The sequence below is a fragment of the Podarcis melisellensis genome (assembly GCF_964234715.1).
Source record: "Podarcis melisellensis genome assembly, chromosome: 4".
Lineage (NCBI taxonomy): Eukaryota > Metazoa > Chordata > Lepidosauria > Squamata > Lacertidae > Podarcis > Podarcis melisellensis.
Window position 1 is genome coordinate 72,753,769 of NC_138531.1, and position 13,078 is coordinate 72,766,846.

Consider the following 13,078-nt stretch of genomic DNA (forward strand, 5'->3'; position numbering starts at 1 on the left):
TCTAGCTTTGAGTACATAGCATTGGTTACAGATAGCATTAGAGAGGAGCTGTTTCCATGGAGGCATGGGGAAAGCATAATTTCAAAAACCTGCAGAAAAACAGTGGCCTGGGTTGGAAAACCCTTTCCTCCTGGATTTCTTTCTCTCTGCAATGCAGGAGCAAAACTGTACCCTCCCACCTTGCATACTGGGTGTGTCAGCCCTGCAGGCTATACATGCACAGCTGTAATGTTTAAATATAACATAACACTTGTTAGAATTCAGCGTGTGAAGGCCAGCTGAGTTCCCTCATACATTATGAGGATTGACTGTGCAATTTGGACCAACACACCTTTTCCCCCTGCTAACATTACACCCACATGTAGATATCTAGGATAGGTGGTTTGAGCAGGAAGGAGGAATCCTGATTTCCAGCACAAATACAAAGATGATCAGAAAGCATCACCTGAGTGGAACTGCATTTTGTGAAGTTTGTTGGAACAGCCTTATTCTATCCATGTTTCCTCAAAACAAGTCTCGCTGAGTTTGGTGGGGCTGACTCACCTCTGACTGTATAGAACTGCACCTAAGTCAGGATCAGTACTTGGGGAAATCTCACCAAATTCACTGTGTGACGTGTCTCTTTGTCAGATGCTGTGGGAGACAGTGGTCAAAGAGTTGCAAACAACACTCTGGGCATGGCTCTGGGCATATAAAGGACAAATAGCTGCAGAGGGCTTATATTTCTGAGGTTTAATGGGAATACAAAAGAATGGGCAATAATGTATTTCTCAGAATACATTTACAGTACATGGCTCAATAATACAGAGGAAGTCACTCCCCCAAATAAGCAAGCATGGCATGGGTACCGGAGAATCTTGCACAAATGCTGCTCATTGACTTCTGCTGAGAGCTTACCTCGGGATGTTATGTGTCTTGTGGTGATTTAATTCCCATCCTAAAATTACAAGATGTCAGACAGACAGATACACACACACACACACACACACACACACACACACACACATAAGTATGTATGTAAAGGGACCCCTGACCATTAGGGCCAGTCGTGGACGACTGGTGTTGCGACACTCATCTCGCTTTATTGGCCGAGGGAGCCAGCGTACAACTTCCGGGTCATGTGGCCAGCATGACTAAGCCGCTTCTGGCGAATCAGAGCAGTGCACGGAAATGCCGTTTACCTTCCTGCCGGAGTGGTACCTATTTATCTACTTGCATTTTGACGTGCTTTTGAACTGCTAGGTTGGCAGGAGCCAGGGACTGAGCAATGGGAGCTCACCCCGTCGCGGGGATTTGAATGACCGACCTTCTGATCGCCAAGTCCTAGGCTCTGTGGTTTAGACCACAGTGCCACCCGCGTCCCATATAAATATTGTGTGTGTGTGTGTGTGTGTGTGTGATCCAGAATTGCCTTAATTCCTGCTACATAAACCATGGTTAAAATAAAGCCAAGAAAACTAAAGCAATTGTTTTAGATTCAGTTCAGATAATACTCATACATAAAAGCGTCAACAACAAAATCACCCACTCCTAAGTATTTAAGAGTTTTATGCTGCCAAGCAACGATGAAAAACATCTTAAATGTGGGTTCTTTGTGGTTTTGCTTTTGCTTTTAAGCACATTTGAGGGTATGATCTCAATTAAATGTTAAAAATAATTGCTACAGTGTAGGTGGTTGGCATAATTTGAGTTGGTTTTATTTTCACCATAGCGTCTGTACTTGGCATGAATAGGTAGCCCATTGCCCTGCAAAATATAAGTGCACAGCTTTTTAAGTTGTTGTGTGCCATGTGGTTATTGTTTCTGTATATCAAGTGAAGGAACTTTCTAAAACAGGAAACAACATTTTCTAGTCTTCTTAAATAACTGTTTTCTTTGGCTTGCAATAAATATATATATATATTTTAAAGCATCTTTGCTTTTTTCCGTTAAAAAACCCCCTAATTTATGAGAAACAGAAACCTTATTTCTTCAGAGCTAGAGAAGCTTTATGAAAATCATGGTGCAAATTACAAGGGTGGCGGAAGCAAGGAGATTCTGTACATAATTAGATCACAGCGGAAGTATGATCAGCCACCCTGTCATAACACCAGTGCTGCCAGTGTGGAGCACTGGGTATTGAGGCCTAGATGAGTCATGTTAGAAACACTATTTTCAGATGCCTTCTATCACCTTCCCAATCAGGAGGGAAGTGATTGTTAAGTATTTACAAATGTGGTTAAGAGTCAAAATACAGCTAAGGCAGGATGCAGATTTATTGAAAAGCTCCTTTACATGTCTCTGTGTGTTCATCCATACTTTGGTTTAGGAGGCTGTTGAAGGATTGTTTTACTTATCTGGAAGAACTAGTTTCTGGGATTTACTTGAGTAACTGAACCTTATACAAAATACATATGTGGCCTGGTACTCTTTGCCACTCAGCATCATATGAAAAAACAGCTAATATGTGAAAAAAATTATATCTCAGGCAAGGTATAAGGCTTCAGAAATGTATTTCCTTTTTCTACCAATGAGAAGTCGTATCCTCCATCATGGAGGGCACGTGTTGCAGCGAGATCACTGTAAGCTGAGTGGGACCGTTTGGATGGCCACAACACCCCACTGGTTGCCCCTCTGTTGCTGGGGCAGAAATTTGGCTGGTTGGGATGGCTATTGGCTGCTGAGGGGCTATTTAAGCTGCTGCACGTCACTGGAAAGCTTCTCTTTCTTGCGACGTGCAGCGGATCAGCCTCCTTCCTCTCCCTATATTTAGGGTTGTTCTTTTGGCCTTGCTATGCTAGGGGTCGTCTGTTTTGGAGTAGGGGCCTGGTAGGAATTTTGCCATTTGGCTGATTGGTTGGTGCCACTTGGTTTTTGCCTTTACTGTGTATCAAATCGTCACAACTTTGTAAAGTTGGTGGTTAGGCATTTGGTTCAATGTTTTGCGGAGGGGACGTGGTTGGTTGTGCCTGCCCCCCCATTGCTGCTGCTAGGGAATTCCATTAAAGGAATCCAGGGGCTCACCTTGCCTTTGTCCGAACCCTGTCAAGGGGCTAGGGCCACGCCAGACCCCCTGGGAGCATCTGGGGTGAGCTGTGAGATCGAAGCCAGCTTCTCACTCCCCCAGGATGCTTTCCCTTACTGACATATGGTGGTGCCCAGTGTCAGTCCTTTTCCTGCCACCGTGCAGGTTCAGGTAGTCTGGGACCAATGCCTAAGCAACCGCTCAAATGCTGTAATCAATAAAGTTGTGGCCAAAATTAATGCCAAAAACCTTAAACTAAACCTCAAAATTTGTCGTGAAAATTGGAAGATACGTGGAGACACCTTTTAGTAGAAACATTAAGTGGTCTATGTTTCTTGTAGTGGACATGCCAAAAAGTCATGGAGGTTATTTGTATTGGTACAAATGATAAACCCCACATTACTACAGTTCTGTATTTGTATAAAATTCTTCTAAAAATGTTCTGGATCTTCTAAACCTTTGGAAACCTTTATATCGTGGGGTTATCTTTTCTGCAGTTGCCAGGCCAGGTTCCATACATCTTTATGCCACAAATATATTTCAGGCCTTCTGCTCTGGATAGCCTAGCAGCTGCCAGCAGCCATATTGCCGTTTCTTTAGATTGTAATTTTTGAGATTTACCACATTGATCATTGAGGCTGGGAATACTGCAGTGCACACTAGTTTAACTGTTTAGTAGAATACCACCCATCCTTTTTTCTTCCCCTATCTGACTGTGTGTTGTGTGGGCATTTTTTTAAAAAAAGGTGTCTACAATTCAGTGACTTGGAGCCAGGGTTTCTAAGATACTCTGCAATGTGACCCTGAATGGTTTGTTTCTCTTGTGTACCTGGTGAAGTAATACCATTCTCTTAGCTACTACTGTGTTTAGTTAATCTGAATCTTAACAAAAATGATTATTGATGTTGTGTCATCTGGCATAAATGTTTCTGAAAATTAGCTTATCTGATTCTACTGGGAATGTTTTCCTGGTCTGATTGAAGGCAAAAAAATCTCACCTGCCCAAACACTGCACATTTAATCTGATTTTTTTCCAAAATCTTTCTCCTTCAGCCTCTACAAGTAACAGGGGGGCTGAGCCAAAGACTGGGACATAATCACACTAATGCCCAGGCCTCTGTCTGCCATTAGCCCTCTGGAAGAGAGCCCTCTGCTTAGGAGACTATCCTCTCCAGAGCAGCTCAGGGGAAATGAAGAGGAACAGAAAATGCATGTAAGTAGAACACACAGGCCTGGTTCTTCTAAAGCTTGAAGGATAGAGATGTTTCAGTTCAGCTGATTCTCATCTGGATGTGCAGCTGGCTCTAGCGAAAAAACGTTTTATCTGAGGTGAAGTTGAAGCTCTTTTTATAAATGGTGGATCTGCGATGGCTCATTCTCACACCTTGATACTGTGGTCACGAAATGACGGCCATGCATATATTAAGAGGGTGGCGTATATGTGTGCATCAGCAGTATCTTTGCACATTTAACGACACCTATTTTCTAGACTGAACAGTACTAAATTTGGTGAAAGAGCCACATGACCTATGAAAGTTAAGTATCTTAAACTTTCTTTCTTGAATGAGAGACGGAAGGAGAGTAAGCAAGTGAGCAGCTCTGCTAGGGCTCTCTAGGTTTAGGTGCTGATTCTGAGAGCAATAAAGCACACCTGCAAACAATGCAGAGTGCCCAAGCTCCTGTAGAATATTTACGTTATATAACAATAATAATTTATTATTTTTACCCCGCCCATCTGGCTGGGTTTCCCCAGCCACTCTGGGCGGCTTCCACAGAGACCAAAAATTCACTAAAATGTCACACATTAAAAACTTCCCTGAAAAAAACGTTAATAAAAGGTATTAGGATAGCTGCAGCATGTGAGAGAGATAAAGCAGGCGTGAGCCGTGTAAAAATAAACCATGGCTTGGTATTATGAGGATGAGCCACAAGGAGCCTTGGGCTCACATGCTCTCCCCTTCCTCCACCAGCAGAGGTGTACTTAGGGGTTGGCAAAACTGCCCTCCACGTGGACACACACACACACACACACCACCTATCAGACTTTGGAGTGTAGGACATATAGGTGTTGTGGTGAGATAAAACGTGGAAGAAGCTTCCCGCCCTTACGGTAAAATGATTAATTTTTTTGCAGAGGGTGCCAATGCAACTCCTTGCCACAAGCGCACAAGGGACCCTAAGTATGCCTCTGTCCACCACCACAGTGGCAGGGAGGAGTTTGGAAACTGAATGCTGCTTTGTGGTGATGTCTGAACCCAGACAAACTACAGTTAGTTCTAGCTGTGATGAGTAGAAGCAAGCCAGTTTCAAACAATAGGTTATGAAGGTGACATATATTTACGATTAACCACACTTTACTGTTCAGACATAACACTAAACCATGGTTAATATGAACCACTAGTGCAGTGTTTCCCAACCTTGTGCCTCCAGCTGTTTTTGAACTACAATTCCCATCATCCCTGACCACTGGTCTTGCTAGCTAGGGATGATGGGAGTTGTAGGCCAAAAACATCTGGAGGCACAAGGTTGGGAAACACTGCACTAGTGGAAGCTTCCAATTTAATGGCTGCACTGGAAGGGGCTCAGGGAGGGGGTGTGCACTTGTGCAAGGACTGGAGTCAAACTAGATTTGATGCAGGAGATTGTCCGTGGAGAGAACCATAGAGCACATGCTTTGCACCCAGAAGGTCACAAGCTTAAACTTTAGCATCTTAGGTGGCGGATGATGTGAAAGACACTTGTTTCAGAGCTGCTAGAGCAGGAATGACTCTCCAAAACCATTGGAGAGGTTGTTGGGCTCCAGCTTCAATCAGCCATAGCATGACCATTGGACGGGGATGATGGGAAATGCAATCCAACAACATATGGAGGGCCCCGGGTTCTAGAGCTGCTGCCAGTCAACAGTGGACAGCAACTGGCATTCAAAGTCATAGTGCCTCTGAAAACAGACATAGAACATAGTCATTCTTCTAATCTTTTAAAGGCATCAAAGTTGGTGGCCATCTCCACCTCTTGTGGGAGTGGATGCTATAGTTCCAACTAAGCGCTGTATGAAGAAGTTACCCTTCCTTTTGCTGTTTTCCTAACTTTAATCGCTTTAATTCCAACCGAAGCAGAGTATCTTAATTGTCCTTCCACCACAAACATACCTTTTGTACTAAAATATCATTATGCCTGGAAAAAGCAGCATGTGGATTATGCTGAAGAATACAAGACACAAGATAAAAAAGCTTATTTTTTTAAGATCTTACACATTCCACTGCTTTTTCCACGATTTTAAGCTATATATCTTTTCTCTTTGTCTTAGACGTTGTATCTTCTGCTTAGAAACAATTGCATTTTTGGTAGTCTTTGTTCAGTTTATGGGAAAACAGTCATAGATTTATACACCTGCAAACGGTTTGTAGATGAGGCCTGGTGTGATTTAGCAGTGCTGAGGCTCAAGAGATTTAGTTTGTGCAGTTTTAGCTTTGAAAAGACTCCCCTGGAGTGCTGATTTTTAGCCGTGTTGCTTTGGCCTGAGTATTGTGATAATCTAAGCGTGCTTGCAGAAGTTTTTTGTTTACCCAGGGGCAATTACAGTGAATCGGCTTTCTAGTGGAGAAATCCTCTTTGGTGTTCCAAAGGGAGCTTAAAGAACTCTAAAATGATGTATATATCTCACATGATGACCTGCAAGAATGAACAGAATACATGCAGCATCTATATTAATCCTCTGCACTATTAAACATAGAGGAAAATTAGTAGGACCTGGCCAGTGTTTGCCACTTATTCTGTGAGATTTCTGGCTGAATCTATTAAAGCAGGGTGGACGGGATTTGTGGCCCTCCAGGTATTGAACCTCAGCTCCCATCAGTCCTAGCCAGTAGGTTACTAAGGTGAGGGATGGTGGTAATTTCAATCCAGCATCATCTAGAGGGCCACAGGTTCTCCACTTCTACATTAAAGATGTTGGGTGGAATTCAAAGTAGCTGTTAGATGAGTGTAAGTATTTCTGCTTGGCTGTTTGGAACACTCTCCCCTCTAACCCCCCCCCCCCCAACATGCTGTTCTGGGTATTCTCCTGACACACACATCCCAAGCTGATTTTCTGGGGGTGGGGGGGTTGGAGAAGAGGGAAAGTCTTATTGCACTAGTGGGACTTGCTGTGCTGGTTTCTAACAGCACAACTGTTTAGTTGAATCTTGCCCATCATTTTGCACCAATATTCTGAAACAGCTTAGCTTAAGGAAGGGGTGGGGGAAGAACTAGGTAAAAGGTAAAGCTGGAGTAGTGGATCCAGAACTGGGCCATGCTCTTTAGACTTGAAAGAAAGGTGAGGACCACCGCCTGTTAATTATGGATGTCGTATGAATCATATGATGCCAGGTGACTCTAAAGTTCAAAGCCATGGTAGCAGGCACAGGCACATCTCCAATGTTTGTTCTAAAGTCCCACATCTCTGAGATCTGCTTTTTCTTTTATATTCAAAAAGCAGTAGTAGAAGCTTATCTTAATTGGATATAAGTCTTTGCCAGTTGCCTTTTAGGTAGAGGTAGAGGCCTTTTTTCTTGTTTGCATCTTCTAAAAAAACTAGGCAGAGGCTTATCTCCGATCTTAGCGCTGTGGTCTCATGGTGCCAAAACTAAAGATATGAGTTCCCTTATTGCTTACTTTAGCACTTTGTGCTTATGGAAATAGCAGATCTCAGTGCCTGATGTCGTATGATACCACGTGATTGGCAGCTGGGTGCAGTTTGCCCGGAATGGCCTTGCAGGTCAAATCCATAGGCCTAGTGTTTGGGCCAGAGCTTCCCCATGCTAGGGCACAAGAAAGGGAAGGACGCTAGTTAGGTCCTCATGGAATGTCATTTTCTGCCAGGGGCTGAGCTGCCGCTTCCAGAATCCCAAGTGAGGTACTAACATGCACATGCTATTTCTACCAGGGAAGGTCTCTATGACCTCTTCTTATGCTACCTTGGAAATGTGGGAGTTTCTACAGCACAGCTCCTTTCCACACCTTGGAAACAGCTTGAGATGTCCTGAGCCACATAGGCGGAGTCTTTATCTCACACCCACATTCTGTGGCTTTATCTCACATCCACATCTCAGCCTTGTGCACGTTTCTACAGATGGAAGGCAGCCAGGATTCCAATAGCAGAGTACAGCTGCTTTTGCATTTTGCATTAATATCTATGATACGTTCAGACTGCTATATTTCATAAGTGCACATTGCACAATGAGATGATAACAGTAATTTCCTTTTGTGTTGTCTGTTAAACCTTGGGTATGGCATGCAAACTCCATGTACAACTTCATGGCTGGGATTCAGGGGGCGTCAGAACTTCAGGAGGGTTTCTGCCAGATCAAAGGGAAGGCTGGAGACTGGGTTGTGCTTAAGGCGACAGTGCATGGTTAATTCACTGGGTGTGGACACTGTGCACATACGTTAATTCTGACACTTGTTTTTCTGCAAGGCTTTGATGATAATAAAACACAAAAACCCCTTTTTTTCTTGAACCTTTTCTTTTTGCAGATCTCAAGCTCCACTTACAAATATAGGAATGAGGAATTTAAGAGACAATTCTCGCACCTGCCAGATTTGGAAAGGCTTGTAGTAGGTAAGAGGGAAACGTTTCATCCTATGAGTGGAGCTACAAGCTGCATTTTTATATTTAAAGCAAATTTGAACCTTGTAACCTGGAAACGTAATGTCAAAAATACTGAATGCTTTGTTGTGAAGAAAATGAAGCAACTTAAAGGACGCCTTCCTTGAAGCATGCTTTCTGAAATAAAATAATAATAATAATAATAATAATAATAATAATAATAATAATAATAATACTACAGTGGTACCTCGGGTTACATACGCTTCAGGTTACATACACTTCAGGTAACAGACTTCGCTAACCCAGAAATACTGCTTCAGGTTAAGAACTTTGCTTCAGGATGAGAACAGAAATCGGGCTCCGGCAGCGCGGTGGCAGCAGGAGGCCCCATTAGCGAAAGTGCTGCTTCAGGTTAAGAACAGTATCAGGTTAAGTACAGACCTCTGGAATGAATTAAGTACTTAACCCGAGGTACCACTGTAATAAATTTATTTATAACCTGCCCATCTGGCTGGGTTTCCCCAGTATGTAAACTGAAACCCAACTGTTCTTTGAAATTCACACTTTTCAGAATTTTGCAATGCAGTTCCCCAGTTAGGTAATATGCATAAAAATGCACATTCTAGGGTAAAGTGTGCATAAAAATGTCTACAATGATGGTTTATATTAGGAGAAATTGCTTTGCAAAAATGCATGTATCTGACCAAATTGAATACAGAAATGTGTATATGCTATTAGGAGGAATTAGCACTGAAATGCTGGTGAATTTTCATGAAGATTTATTTTTTAAAAAAGGGAACTTAACTGATGTTAAGAAAAATGAGAAATGGAGAGAAACCAAAACTGACATATTTGCCCATCCCTAGCCTTGGATCTCTGGACCTTGCCATAATGTTGAAACATTTTCAAGAAGTTCAAACAGCAGATTAAGAAGAGATCTTGGGGGGGGGGGCAGTCAGTTTCCAGTTCATTTGTACTTGCAGAACATCTTCTTGCTAATTTCATTCCATTTGTGCCTTACTTGCTTGCCTTTAATTTCTCTGTGCTTGAACAGCGCTGACATTTTGCTCTTTAATCTTCTGGATGTATTTGCCTTTTGTTCTCAGAATGTTCAACAAGGCCCTGCCCTTTCATTTCATCCCTTTGCAAATCCTCCATATCTCCCTTGTGTATTTTGCACAGCTTTCAAATGCGCCCATGACACAAGCTAACTTGATCTCATTTTTAAGACGTCCTTACTGAAACATTATCTGAAGCTTTAAAATAGCCCATATCCAATAGAGAATTAGTATGGTCTGTAGTAAACAATTCCACTTTATTTTAAAATTCCAAGCTGCCGTTTGCACTGGTGTAGGAAAGCAAGCAAGCAATTTGGCTCTTTGTGTGCGGCATACTTTCCATATGACAACCATTCTGAAGAGTAAACAGCCGGATTAGGCATGGGCTGCACTGAATGCAAGTTTGGCTAGTCAAGGACAGTGCAAAGTCATAGTATTGTATTCAAAGGAAATGTTATTCATTAAAATGTTTCCTACTCTGACCTTAAAGCTTTACTGTATTGCACTCTACAGCAGTATCAACTGTTATTCTCCAATATGTGATGCGAAGTCGGGAGCTATTACATATGATAAAAAAAGGAGCAAAAACTTTTAAAGAATAAAGAATGGGAGGAGAGCTACTGTAGTTCTTAATCTGAAAAAAGGCCGAAAGCACAGTTCTCAATGACACCACGCCCTCTGTCCTTGAAGCCTTCCTTCTTACTCCTAAAAGTTGAGGCTTAAGCCAGCTAAAACAGATATGCTGTGAATAGGAAAGCAGATTACCCTAGATGGAGGTGTTCAACCAATCCTTGATGGAACTGCACTCGCCCTGAAAGACCAAGCTTGGGTGTGCAGCCCCCAGATTGTGGGGGCTGAAGCTGCTTCTTATCAGCTTCAGTTTGTTTGCCGTGAACCTATTAAGAGACGTTGGGCCATGCCACAATTATTCACGCACTAGAGATTGCCAGGCTAGACTACTCCGAAGCTTTCTACATGGGCTTGCATTTGATGATAGTTCAGAAGTTACAACTAGTACAGAATGCAGCTGTCTAGCTACTGGGGCCAGGAGGTATATGTTAAACATATACTTAGCCAATTGCGCTGGTTACCAGTGTGTTTCTGGGCCCAATTCAAAGTGCTGGTGATGACATTAAAGTCCTAAATGGTTGGGACCAGGTTATATTATGGACTGCATGCACACACATTAACCTACTCATACCCTCATACTACTCAGGTGCCTGTGAAATAGGGTTGCCATATTTCAAAAAGAAAAAAAAAACAGGTTTCCTTAGGGAAACCCCAAAGTTGTTGACAAAGCACCACATTTTGGAAATTCCCAAGGATGTCATCTCTACCTTTGAAATCCCGGTGGTGTCCAGGAAAATCCGGGCGTATGGCAGCCCTATTGTAAAAACTATTAGGCTTGCAGGTAACATAGAACACTGCCTTTTCTGCGGCGGTCTCCCAGTTTTGGAATTCTGCTATGAGTGATGTTAGGTAGGCCTTTAACAACTTTTAAACAGCAACCCCCGCCCCTTTTTAAATCATGCCCTTTTAAGGTCAACTTTTGATGCTGAATTAAAAGGACTGCTTGCTCTGTGCTAGTTTTGTATTCTATTTTTGGATGTAATTGGCTTTCAATGCTTGTAGTGCTTCATTTGTATATGCTTATTGATTTGTAAACTGATTTGTTAGGCAATTTGGCCTTGAGAAGCGGTATAGAGGCTTTTAACATACCGTAGATAAATAAATTAGAATGCATAGTGTTTGGAAATAATTATTCCTCAATGAGAGAAGCGCTGTCTGCATAGGGAGAAAGCCTGTCCCACTCAGAGCTAGTGCATTTGATGGAGAGGCTCAAATTATTAAAGCAGCCTTTGAGTCCTAATCCCTGAAAGTTTTTGTTTTATCTGTTCAGATTGCCATGTTCCAGTGATACGGAGGCAATTTATTTTGGAACAGGTGATGGCAAAAATGTGTGGTTTTTGGATAGCAGTAGATACTGATGCAGATTCATTCATAAGTTTCTACTTTTAGGGCTCAAGTTCAGTGTGAAGTCTGAACAATTTGTAAAATGGGCAGGGAAATCTGAGCTGCAAGAAGCAAGAATGATTTATGCTGGGGTATATTATGCCTGTGTAATTTACCCCCTGAAGGACAGGGGCTACTGATGACTGAGGTGGCCTGAGCCTAGAAGAGGGAAAACAAGCCTTTAAAATAGTGTGGTGTAGTGGTTAAGAGCAGTAGACTCATAATCTGGTGAACTGGGTTCACGTCTCCGCTCCTCCACATGCAGCTGCTGGGTGACCTTGGGCTAGTCACACTTCTCTGAAGTCTCTCAGCCCCACTCACCTCACAGAGTGTTTGTTGTGGGGGCGGAAGGGAAAGGAGAATGTTAGCCACTTTGAGACTCCTTCGGGTAGTGATAAAGCGGGATATAAAATCCAAACTCCTCTTCTTCTTTTTTGCCAGTGTCACTTCCTGTGGGTGACTGAGCTGAACAGAGTTTGCAATGGGTTACTGTAGATCTCCCCAGTGCTTTTCTCCTCAGGAGGTACTCAAGGGTACACAGTACCGGCACCTCTTTTTAAAAGTATGGCACTTGTTACAGTAACTTCATGGTGGGTACTGGCACCTGTTTTTCTAGAAAAAAAGACACTGGGTCTCCCCCTGCCTCTCTCCCAGAATGGCTCTTTTTAGCCTTTGCTAATCCCTTAGTTAGGGACGCAGGTGGCGCTGCGGGTTAAACCACAGAGCCTAGGACTTGCCAATCAGAAGGTCGGCGGTACGAATCCCCGTGACGGGGTGAGCTCCCGTTGCTTCGTACCTGCTCCTGCCAACCTAGCAGATCGAAAGCATGTCAAAGTTCAAGTAGATAAATAGGTACCGTTCTGGCGGGAAGGTAAACGGCATTTCCGTGCGCTGTTCTGGTTCGCCAGAAGCTGTACGCTGGCTCCCTCAGCCAATAAAGCGAGATGAGCGTCGCAACCCCAGAGTCGGTCACGACCGGACCTAATGGTCATGGGTCCCTTTACCTTTACCTTTAATCCCTTAGTTGGGATGGATGACTTAAACTGGCATACATCCATCTGAGCAAGGATGAGGAATTTCAGCTGATGTAGGCCCAGCTGAAAGGGACACAGGTGGCGCTGTGGGTTAAAGCCTCAGCGCCTAGGACTTGCTGATCGAAAGGTCGGCGGTTCGAATCCCTGCGGCGGGGTGCGCTCCCGCTGCTCGGTCCCAGCGCCTGCCAACCTAGCAGTTCGAAAGCACCTCCGGGTGCAAGTAGATAAATAGGGACCGCTTACCAGCGGGAAGGTAAACGCCGTTTCCGTGTGCAGCTCTGGCTCGCCAGAGCAGCGATGTCACACTGGCCACGTGACCCGGAAGTGTCTCCGGACAGTGCTGGCCCCTGGCCTCTTAAGTGAGATGGGCGCACAACCCCAG

At 43.5% G+C, this 13,078-nt stretch overlaps 1 protein-coding gene across 4 annotated transcripts in view; it reads left to right on the forward strand.

The window, feature by feature from the left end:
- The window catches only part of GRAMD1C (GRAM domain containing 1C), a 60,184-nt gene that overhangs the window by 9,183 nt on the left and 37,923 nt on the right, over positions 1-13,078 (forward strand). For 2 of the 4 annotated variants that reach the window (XM_081908475.1, XM_081908474.1), the window contains exons 2-3: positions 4,058-4,217; positions 8,519-8,603. In XM_081908475.1, the coding sequence (XP_081764601.1) occupies positions 4,110-4,217; positions 8,519-8,603 (193 nt within the window). In that variant the 5' untranslated portion in view covers positions 4,058-4,109. The remainder of the gene's footprint in view (positions 1-4,057; positions 4,218-8,518; positions 8,604-13,078) is intronic. The other 2 variants (XM_081908473.1, XM_081908472.1) reach the window with 1 other exon arrangement.